The sequence below is a fragment of the Trachymyrmex septentrionalis genome, unplaced genomic scaffold (assembly GCF_001594115.1).
Source record: "Trachymyrmex septentrionalis isolate Tsep2-gDNA-1 unplaced genomic scaffold, Tsep1.0 scaffold196, whole genome shotgun sequence".
NCBI classification, from domain to species: domain Eukaryota; kingdom Metazoa; phylum Arthropoda; class Insecta; order Hymenoptera; family Formicidae; genus Trachymyrmex; species Trachymyrmex septentrionalis.
Genome location: NW_017305135.1, coordinates 1122403 through 1134379, shown reverse-complemented (window position 1 = coordinate 1134379; position 11977 = coordinate 1122403). Strand labels below are relative to the sequence as shown.

The 11977-nt window shown below is 30.4% G+C and overlaps 2 protein-coding genes across 3 annotated transcripts in view; one reads left to right on the top strand and one right to left on the bottom strand.

The window, feature by feature from the left end:
* Window positions 1-2253, bottom strand: part of LOC108747154 (major facilitator superfamily domain-containing protein 6-like) — a 5167-nt gene extending 2914 nt beyond the window's left edge. Inside the window, exon 1 of the mRNA XM_018484433.1 lies at window positions 2196-2253. Coding sequence (XP_018339935.1) covers window positions 2196-2253 — 58 coding nt within the window. The remainder of the gene's footprint in view (window positions 1-2195) is intronic.
* An 8361-nt stretch (window positions 2254-10614) lies between these two features.
* LOC108747251 (transferrin) overlaps window positions 10615-11977 on the top strand; it is a 10196-nt gene continuing 8833 nt past the window's right edge. For both annotated transcript variants that reach the window (XM_018484629.1, XM_018484628.1), the window contains exon 1: window positions 10615-11711. In XM_018484629.1, coding sequence (XP_018340131.1) covers window positions 11600-11711 — 112 coding nt within the window. In that variant the 5' untranslated portion in view covers window positions 10615-11599. The remainder of the gene's footprint in view (window positions 11712-11977) is intronic.

The window sequence follows — 11977 nt, the reverse complement described above, 5'->3', positions numbered from 1 at the left end:
AATAGTGTAATTTTTAACTAATAAAATTTACTTTTAATATCTTTTTATCGTAATCTTTTTATTGTATGTATTTGTTAGCTAAAGTATATATTTATGGTATGGTAAAATGTTTTTATATTGGACATAATACAGAATCATTTGTTTTTTAAAACAAATTAAATGGCTGTGAGAGTCAAAGATGTTTAAAGTATTTCTCCGGTTACAATCGCGCTAGAAAATTAATCGCGTACAAATATACCTCACTACTACGAATATACCTCACCGCGCTCACATGCTCTCTGAAGAGAGAAACTTGAAACGATGTATACACACTCATAAATGTCCTATCTGTATGCACGAATTAATCTGTATTGAAGATAGTTGAAATATAGCAACAGCATATCCCTGTCTCGCAGCTCGGCGTGCGAGAAGGAGAATCCATCAAATTACAAGAAATATAATTATGGTTTATAGAAACCGATAAATCATGTATCGGTGTACCGCAAATACAATCACAATTCGGAACATTTAAAAACGTGCAATTGCGGATAAATTTTGTGCGACAATGCTTATAGGAATGTATGACGAACATCCGCTATGCGTGGCAGTTTCACGCTCATATATCGGCTGTTTGCAAATGCGTATAAATTATGATATAACGCAAATTCGTAACTGCGGATAGATTCCAGTATAGACGACCACGCAACGCAAACACAGACCGATATATCCTATAATCGCTAATATGAATGTGTACCAGTATTCTGTACATGCAAACAGAACCTGATTAATTAAGGAACTATTATGGAAAAAAAAATTATATAATTCCATTTTTAAAAGTAGAGGTGACCAGGTGATCTTCATATCTTTTTAATGCTTCCATCTAAAGAAAATGACAGGGTAAAACCACTAGATGCGGATCAGGCATTAATTCCAGATCACTTTTTATATTTAAATAATTATATTATTTTTTATTAAATGTATATATAATTATATATCACAAGATTCTTTAGCATTTGTTTTATTTCTTTCAAATATCAATTGAATTTAATTTATTAAGAATAACGCTACACACATTTTATTGATGTCGTTAATTTATAATTAAATGTACAAGATTAACTAACGTATGCATCTTTAAAAATTTATTCAAATATAAATTCATTTATTCAAATAAAGTATGATATCATAAGAATTGCTTTATAGCTTTTATAGTAGGTATAGTAAATAGCATTAGATTTTATGGAAAAGATCAACGTTATGCTCCAATTGAGATTAAATGTGTCCGCGGATGTTGTTTAATCACTAATATTATAACGATACTTTTATTACATAAATTTATTATAAAAATGTTTAAAAACATGTCAAATTTTACAAATGATGTCATTCCGAAAAAATTTATTTGTTTTTAATATCAAAATAGAATATAAAATAATATACATGCATGTCTATATGTAAAAAGTCTATATGTAAATGTTATTATTCATAATTTAACTATTTTTTTATTGCTAAACGTTTAATTTTCATAATTTTTTTTAAATTATCATTGATTTTTTATTGTCACTAATTTTAAATAAACTTGGATGTGTTAAAATTGTCCAATCATGGTCCACAATTAAATCCTAGAACTAGATAAAGATCATCAATTATAATATAATTTTGTTATATATTATGATATATGCATGCGCAAATAATTTTTATTATCCTTACGGGATGTAGTAACGCCACTAAAAAAATTAAAGCATTTGGTGAATTCATTCAATTTACCGCAATTAGTACATGGGATCTAATTGTAAATAATTGTCATTATCCTCTTTATTTAATTCAAATTAAAATATATGAAACAGTAATAAAATGGAATAAAATCATCCATAGTGTAATCTTTATGATCAATTAAGATTATTAAATATTTTTAATAATCTTAATTAATTGTTTGATATTGTCCTGATTAAAAAAATGATTCTTTTTTTAAAGAATTATCCGCAACTATAGTGGTAGTTAACTAAGAGTTAGCACAACTAGTAGTTTCACCCTAACTACTAAAAACATCCCCTTCGAAATTATTTCATTTTTATCAAAATTATTTTTTTGTATCGATAGTTTTAGAGAAAATTGTCTGTTTAAAATAAAATAGAACATCCTGTCTATGTACGTATATGCGTGCGCGCGCGTGTGTGCGTGTGTGTGTGTGTGTAAATATATTAAATAAGATGGTCACTTACTTCCCATAAAAAAGAAATAGTGCATCTTTATAAGCAATTGTGTATAATTTATTTTCATGATTATTTTCAAGATATAAAAACAAATAGATGCTCAACGAATTTTATATCTTATTACTTTGCAATCTTTCTTGTAGAAACGTATTCAATTTTAAGTATGTTAAATCCTAAATTACTCTGTAACAATTACATATGTAAAAATAATATTGTTCAAAATTATCTGCAACAATTTTACACAACATTTTTTACAAAAGCATTATGCAATAGTACATTACATTCATTCGGTTACATAAAACAAAATATATTCACACTTTATAATGGAATATACAAAAATACTAACTAGATATAAGTAAATGTATAATATTTAATACGCAATCATTCATCAACTGTTGATATATAGTACCATAAAAATTTCAAATGAGTTTTTGAAAACTCACATACACATTATAGATTCCAAATAATTATGAATCATTATGTTAACATATATATATACATAATACGTCATAAGTCAATTATTGTAATCATAATGTTCTTTTTTATTTGCATTTATGAATCTAATAAATTTGTAGTACATTTCATAATAACAATGTATATTTAATTTTTAAATAAAGTTTGTTACAGTTTTATAATGTAAATACAGTAAAAATATAATAAATATACAACATATTATACTTACATAATCATAAGCCTATCATCGAAGGCTTAAATCATCTTATACTAGCGAGTAAAATACTTATTCCTCTGCATTATCTCGTTGAGCAAAGGTAATAAAAAAATTTATAGAAAATAGATGCTGGAGCTCTATCGAATAAACCATAACTTTTAATGTGCGCACTACATATTATATGTACCCATACAATACGAGTGACTGTGTCGGCTTATAGTCGACTTTTTCCAGGCGGCATATAGTCGACCCGATAAAAAATGTTTTATGCGTGAATATGTATAGATAAGTATAAACATACATATAAATTCACATAAATATTCATAAATAAATATAATTATATATAATTGTATAATTATATGAAATACGTCTATACATGTTCATTCATCCCAGATAGCACAAAATACCAAAAGATAACGAAAAAAAGTCTTTACGACAAAACAAAAAAGTGTTTAAAAGATAATAAAAAGACATTGTTTTTAGATTGCCTTTTCAGCATGATTAAAATATGTCTATAAAACATTTTTTAGTTTTGTCGCAAAGACAACTTAAAAAAAGACATCTTTTTGTCATCTTGCAATGGTTGTCATTTTCGCAAAGCAAAAGATTGACTAAAAAATATCTTTTCGAATTGCTGAAAAAACAACATGAAAAAGATATCTTTCGGTTATTTTAATACTTTTTATCACTTATTCGCGAACAATGCGCGAGATCGTCATCAAATGGACATCGATGGAGTACGGTTTCTCATGTTTAAAAATCATAGGCAGAAAGGTATAGCAGTATGAAAAATTTTATTCGTATTCTAATGAGCACTAATAAAATATTTTTTTGTAATCGGGTCCTCAAAGAGGATAATCAAAGATAATAAAACTCTTGCACATAGGACATGACAAACATTGCAGGTAATAGGTATATTGTCAGTCATGCAATTTTATTTCGTTTTGTATAAAAATTAATTTAGGAATTCGATGTTATTAAACGTTATATGTATCAAAATATAAAAATTAAAAGAAGTATTAAAGACGACTGAAAGGTATCCAAAGAAGTCATCCTTTAGTTATCATATGGATAAGACTACAAGATGACTAGTGCGACATTTGTCGTTTTTAGTTATCTTTTCGTATATTCTTTCACTAAAAGATATCTGTATAAAAATTTAGTTTTGTAGTCATCTTTTAGATGACTTTATGCTCTCTGGATTTATACATATTTATACATATTCATGCATGAAAAATTTTTTACCGGTAGTTACAAATACCAAACATTTTTCTCTTAGTATACTATATAGTATAGTCACTCAGAAGATATGGTTGGAATAGCCATACTATTGATATCTGCAAGAAAGGTTGGAATAATCATGCTATATAATCGATATTTGCAAGCAAAAAATCTTAATGTATCTTAAAACTCTCAATTTTTAGACAAGCAATATAAGTAGCACGAGTAATTGAAGTTTAAAAGGGATAATTTAGGAGAAGCGGCCTGCGACAATAAGAAAATTTCTATAAGTATTAGAATTTTCTTGTCTCCGCACGTCGCAATCTTTTTAGACCATTTCCTTCAAACTCCTACTAATCGTCAGGATTGGGAAAATTATTTTGTAAAAATAACTAATTACAGTTACAGTTTTTTTTCTTTCAAAAGTAAATAGTTACAATTCCAAGTTACGAAGACTAAAAATTAACTTGTTACAGTTACAATTACTATAAAAGTAATTTTTCAGTTATTTTTTAGTTACTTTTCTGTTGACAAAACAATATGAGTAACATTGATATCATTAGGGCTATCAAAGAAAAAAATAATTTACGTTTACAATACAATTTTATTATAAAATTCCTTTAATTTCGCGAGAATATATGCGGAATAATTCAAATAACGGACGAAATAATAAAATACTTGCTCCAAACTGCGTTCCAAAACACAGAGTGCGTTCCACTTACGTCCGCAACGTTCGCAAGTGTCATTTTATCCTTGTTGTTTACAAATATTAATCAATGAAATGATACATGCGAGAATTGCATATATTAAGTGGAACGCACTCTTAGCGCTTCAAAGCATTTGATTGACCAATCGAAAAAAAGAATTTTACAAACTGACCAATCAAAAAATATTTGGAAGTATTTGTAGTCATCAAGTGGACCATAGTCTTAATCAGTATTCAGATTTTAACCAATCATATTAAATTGACAAATAAGCTTAAAATGTAAAGTAACTGTTAAATTAGTTATATGTCACCGACAAGATACTATTAAAGACTGACATTCTTATGAGAATTCACGTCCTTGTGAATATTGAAGTGATTAAGAATTAAAAACTGATAATATTATACTTATTTTATGACTTATTAGTTTAGTAGACATATTTACGCATAGAACTTAATAATACTCGATTTTTCTTTAAAATTGTGATTTCAGTGTTGTCGTCAAAGTTTGATTATCAACAGAGATAATATGGGGTGCGCCATCTGTTGCGATAGCATTTGAAACTTGAATAGTTCCGCCATTTTTTGACGTATTGACATCGAAAGTGGCTTATTCGACGCGTCATTTCAGTCTATTTTGTGCCATGAATCAATTAAGGACGGAGCCACAGCACACACTACCCGCGATTCAATGACGCTACTCCGCACGATGTTCGACCGCCGCGTCATATCGAAAAACGGCGATTTCGACTGGCCTCCCCGCTCACCCGATTTGACACCGCCGGACTTCTTTTTGTGGGGGTATTTGAAGAGCAAAGTGTACATCGACAAGCCGCAGACCATACCTCAACTCAAAGCCAATATTCACCGGGAAATATCGCTTATTACCACCGAGACGCTGGAAAATGTGATGCAAAATGCACGAAAAAGGGCATTGTTTTGCATCAAACATAAAGGCGGTCATTTGTTGGATATTATATTCAAAACATGATGGAAATAAAATAGAAAGGAATAAATAAAGTTTGTGTAAAAAAAAATATAAAAAAACTTGCCCACATCAAAATTTATTCAACTTTCAGATGCTATCGCAACAGATGGCGCACCCTATATATAACTGCAGAGAAAAAAAATTGTAATTTTTCTGTAATATATTATATAGCTTTATAAGTATGCATATTTATTTATGGAACATTTATGTAACAAAAAATCATGAATTTAATAATGTTTGAGTCAAATATTTATGTTAATAATAGCAAATTTATATCAATTGTCGATAATGTCAGCATTCTTCAATTACCCTCGGGTCTTGGCTTTTTATACCGCCAAAAATTTGAAAGAGTTGACGGTCTTTAATAGTGTCTCGTCGGTGACCCTGCACAGTTATTGGAAGAACTGTAACTAAGTATAAGTTAAGTTACAGTTAAAAAAAAATATATGTAAAAGGTACAGGAAAAAAGTAACTGTAACTGTAATTTAGTTACAAGTAACTAGTTACTTTTAAACCCTGTTACTCGTATTATTCATATTGCTCGTTTGAAAATTTAAAGCCTTGCTGTATCGTCCTATTGTTGGGATTTAGTAAAACTTGACCCCTCAAAAGATCAATCAATATTATCAATGCTTCGATGCATTTAAAATGCAATATACACTACGCAAAAAAATTAGCACTTTAAAACCTACAAATTTTGTCGATTTTAAGAAATTAATATCTCGGCTTCCAGAAATCGCAGGACATTGTTCTTTAGCGCGTTACAAAGGATAAAGCATCTACTTTAAAATAGCTTAAGTGAAATTTTTCGTCCTATTAAACTGTTTTTTTCGTAAAAAAACCAAAAGCAGAGAGTGTTAGAATCTTGAAAATGTTATGACATTGCAGCCTTCTATGTGCAAAGCAACGATGAGGCAAAAAACGTTACCACATTAATTTTAAAGTCGAGAATATTTCCTTTAAAATGGCATAAAGAAAATTGTTTTATCTTGCCTAGGAGCTGAGTTATCAGGTTCCAAATAGACCCTACTTTTTTGCACCACGAGGAGATTGCTCGGTAGGAGTTTACACATCATGTATTTGTGTGCGTGCGCGCGCGGGCGCGTGTGTGTGTGTGTGTGTGGGTGGGTGGGTAGATGGGTGGGTGAATGGATGGTTGTGAAATGTGGACGGGTGAATAGATATATGTGCTTCTCAATATGAGGTGATTATAATAGTTTATAGTCCTACAATCGATTTACGCTAGACTCCGATTTGAAGTTTAAAATTGTACTATGAGAAAAATAAAAAAGAAAAAGTATGAAAAAAAATATAACAGATTCATAAACGATCTATTACTATCAATAATATATTTGATATTATTCAACCTATAAAATTTGCAAAATAAAATTGTAAGACTTGAAATACGAAGCGCCTTACCGTCCCAAGTGTTAAGATGTCGAACTACTATATAATATGCATTCATTTTAAATTGAATTAATTTTTCAGAATTAAATTGCGAGCCGATGAAATTATCGGATTCGCACAATCAATCTGATAATCCCCCCAAAATTTCCCAATATTTTTCGTATTTCAAGTTTTAATATAAACGGCCCATTTCCAATAAAATTGTAAGAATTGTATAAAATTCGTTTTTAAGTTATTTTATATAAAAACAAGCCACAAATGTATGCATTATAGATTTTTACTCCTTTGTCATCTAAACAAATCATGATTTTATCAGTATTAACAAAGTACAATATTAAGTTTCTGAGAAATAAAAGGATGTTAAAAGGACGTTAAAAGATCTATTATACTCCCATCGACAATTTTTTTCTATAAAATTACGTAACGATTACAATGTTTCTACATAAGTTAAGAGTCTCACGCGGGATCGCTATAAATTATGTAATGTGTGTAAACAATAAATCTTGCCGTAATTATAGGAACTACTTCTAAATATGTAGATATTAGAAATAGGCTTAACAAAGCGTATGTATTGAATAACACAATATCACACTTAAGGAAATATATATATAATAAAATAAATCTCCTATTTAAAAAGATATTTCGATTGACTGCAGATATAAATAATTAATAATAAAACATAGTGAATCAAATTATGCTGGTAAACAATCTAATATTTTTTATCGACATTCCTAAAATCCGAAAAGGATTGAAATAAATCGAAAATTTTTAATTTATTTTAATCCAAATTTTTGATCCATGCATAAAAAGAAATTAAATGTGGTAAAATTGAATCATTTTTCTATTCATATGCAGTGATTGAACATGATTCTTTTTTATAGATTTAGATGAATTTAAATGAATTCAAATAGATTCACTTTTTATGAATTCAAATTGTATGTCAATCAATTATAAAATTAATTCAGTTATGTTATTAAAATAAGTATTATTATAGGTTCTTTTCAGCTAAAGTTTTTGCACGGTTCATCTTTTTTCCTTTTTTCTTCTCATTGCCCAAGTTCACAGGTCGATTTGAAGTCGATTGATTTTTAGACCGGTCGATTGGATACTTGCTAGATTTCTATTGATCTTCTGAAAAGAAGATCGATTTTGTCGATGCATCGTTGATAAAACGTCGGTCTTTTCGATGCAATATTGATAAAATGTCGATCTTCTTCAAAGATCAATAGAATGTCTTCTTCTTTAGTTCTGTTGCTCGTGTCCGAGCATGGTGATTTCTCTCATATGCCTGTGATGTGTACGCTGGTTGTACACAGTTCATATGGGACCTACAGTTTAACGTCGATTCCGAACAATGAAGTTTCTGCTTCGAGAAGTGTCCTTGGCAAGGATACTCTCGGTAGTTTGCCGCTTTCTTCCGAGAGGAGAACAAGTGTATGAAAATATTTTGGTTTTACCGGGAATTGAATCCAGGATCTCATAGCATAGCAGACCAATGCACTGTTTATTCTGCCACACTCGCTCTCAATATAGAAAATAAAATGTAGTCTCAATAGAAAATGTAGTCAAATTAAAAAATCAATCGATATCAATTTCATTTTCGACTTATGAATCATATTGTAGAAAGAAAAAAAGAAAAGATGAATCGTGCAAGAAATTTAATTAAAAAGAACAGGCCTATTGATTAGCACATTATATTCTAAAAGATACACACAATAAAATTGTAATAAAAAAAGTTTCTCCCTAAATTAGGGAATAATTTTTACGATGTTCTCAAACAGTCACTCATCTCTGAAGCTGTATCCTCCAATTCGCGTGCTTAATCCTTGCAATCGTACGGAACTGCACTTCGATGCTATCACGAATCTTGAAATGGATTCAAACAATATATACTTATGCTTGAATTGAAATGTATTTTAAAAAATTAAGAATTTAGATTGAACAATGACCAAACGAATCTATTTCAATTAGAGAGAGAAAGGGGGAGAAAGAGAGAGAGAGAGAGAGAGAGAGAGAGAGAGAGAGAGAAAGAGAGAGAGAGAGAGAGAGAGAGAAAGTGAAGTATAATATTATAGTATATAATTATATATATTATAGTATATAATTACTATGTAGACCAAAAATTTTGTTTTGTTTTGTTTATTGTGTCACGATTAAATATTACAATTTATAATAAATATTCTTACCTTTTTTATACGACGTTTAACATTTAAAAACGCTTCTATAATATTCTTAGAGAATGAACTACGTTCTAAATGAATATTCTCTCTATATCGCGCTCCACACACACACACACACACACACACAATTGTAGGACACAATGCGTAATATATATAATTATTTTATATTATTATGCAAATATTATATTCAGGAGATTATTACAACGGATGAATCTCTGCAAATAAAGCGCATCTGTGCGCAGATAAAAATTCAAATACCGACAATGATAAAATCTTATCATACTGCACAGCTATAATTGTGATTTATTTGTGAAACTGTTACCATTTTACCGCCTACCAATGTTATATCAATCGTTTGTTGGACACAGCAACGTCTATCAATATACAATAATATTTGTGGCTAATTTACATTAATAATAATTACTATATTAATATAATGAAAAAGAACACACAAGAGCAATAAAAACTGCAATTGCGGCTTTATTAATGAGTATGACTCATTCACACGTGTACGTGAGCGACACGTTCCTATTGAATATATTGAAGTAAATTATCCAGTTAAAAAGATACACGAGAGAAGATAAAGTAAATAAATTATACTTCTATTATAAACGAATTGATTATGAAGCATGAAGCGAAACTTTTTTCTATGAAAACTTCTTCGATACGCTATCTTTCTTTTACGATTGAGATATACATCGATATTAGCAAACATTCGAATTAATCATAATAATGATAAATCATTTTACCATAATACTCATAAATTCAATTCCATATCTTCTTTAATAACGCGATAACGAGAAATGCGCACATTGTTCTAGTCATTAATTATCGAAGCAGAGTTATCTAAAAGAAATATTTTGAATCTGAAGAAGACATTACAAGAAGCTAAAGGCTCTGAGAAAGAGGCTGATCTCAAAAAATAGGAAACAAACATCCACTTTAATTTTTCGAAAATATAATTTTAACGCGACTTGAATAACTCTTCAGCAACATTTATCATTCCATAAAAATCCTTCTCGGGATATTTCTCCTGTTAAAACAGCAAGTAATTCCATCTTATTGTTAGTTCCTCTCTTTCTTTCCTTTTCAACATGATTCGCCGTTGCTTTCGTAACGCATCACGCGTATTACGCAGAAGTTCCTCGTTATTGTCTTGATCTCTTTCCTCTCTTTCTTTCTCTCTCTCTCTCTCTCTCTCCCCCCCCCTCTCTCTCTCTCTTTCTCTCCCACCAGATTTAATCATTCCAGCTCCCCGCATACTTGGACTTTCCTGATCAGCGCCGGGTATCATCAGCTACGCGTGATACATGCCGCTGGACAGTCGGAAACTTCGATCGTCGTTCATCTACTTCGTTCGGGATTCGTGGACTTTCATGTTCAGTGCGGTTATTTTATACTCGCGATTGCGTGTCAGATGATATTTTCAACCGCGAGTTCTCGCGGTCTTCTCACGGGCATATTCTCAGCAGAACACGCGTCTCTCGCGTTCGTCTGCCTACGGAACGCCGTAGATAAACAAGAAGAACGAAAAGGAATCTCAGTGTAGAAGCACGCGATGGAAGAGTTGAAAGATCGAACGTTTCAGCATTTTTCAAGATCGGAGTAACAGGAGAAATGGGCATCCCTTTGTGAAATTTAAGCATTTTTAATCTGAAAATTTCCGGAGTGATTCAACTATTCAAGAGATCGACGATACTTGAGAATTTACCGGAGCAAAAACATATTTCAAAATTGATTGTTAGACGTGAACAATTTCAAGTTGGAGAGAAGCTAACTCTCGTTTTTCATTATAATCAGTTGCGAATTATATGTGGATTCAGTGATATAAGCGATCTAGACGGTTCTACAAAAAGGCATTCCTTGCAAAAAGTCTCAAGGACGGAAAGCGAAAGTGTGCGGTTCTACCTAGGCATCTATATTTTGGCATACATATTTCGACAACATTTTAGCAGAAACGCTCCAAACGCAAAAGGATACATTGTTATCCTATTCGTTTTGCGAAAAAATTATACACGTTATTGAAAAATTGATACTTTTTGGATAACAAATTATATCTCGACTTAATTCGGTTTTTAAGTAACGAGAAAATATCCTTTAATATAACTCAATGATAACTATATCATATTACTGTTCTTTGTGCGATAACAGTGATCATATGAAATAATCATGAGAGTGCAGTGGCGTTAATTGGAAAATTTCTTTTCGGGAAATTCTGTTAAACAGACAATTTTATTCAAAGGAATGATAGCAGAGCGAAGATCGACCATGAATTTTCGCATAGTTTGTTGGTTCATTTTCTCTCTTGTCACAGCTTTCGTAAATAGTTACGAATACATCAATGCTGCTAACAAGTGTAAGTAAGACGGAAATTGCGGAACTAGTATTTTCGTTATCACATCAGTGAGGACTGCGAAATATATCATATTTCGAAATATTGTCCAAGTAAATTGAGTATTGTCCAAGTTAATTCATAGATGACAAATAAATATTATTAATAAGAAAATTTTTATTATGGAAGAAAAAATAATTCTCCATTTCTCGGTTAAATCGCTAAACTGCATATTTGCTAATACAGCACACAAGTTCCATCGTAAAAGATAATTGCAAAGTTGCACGTGC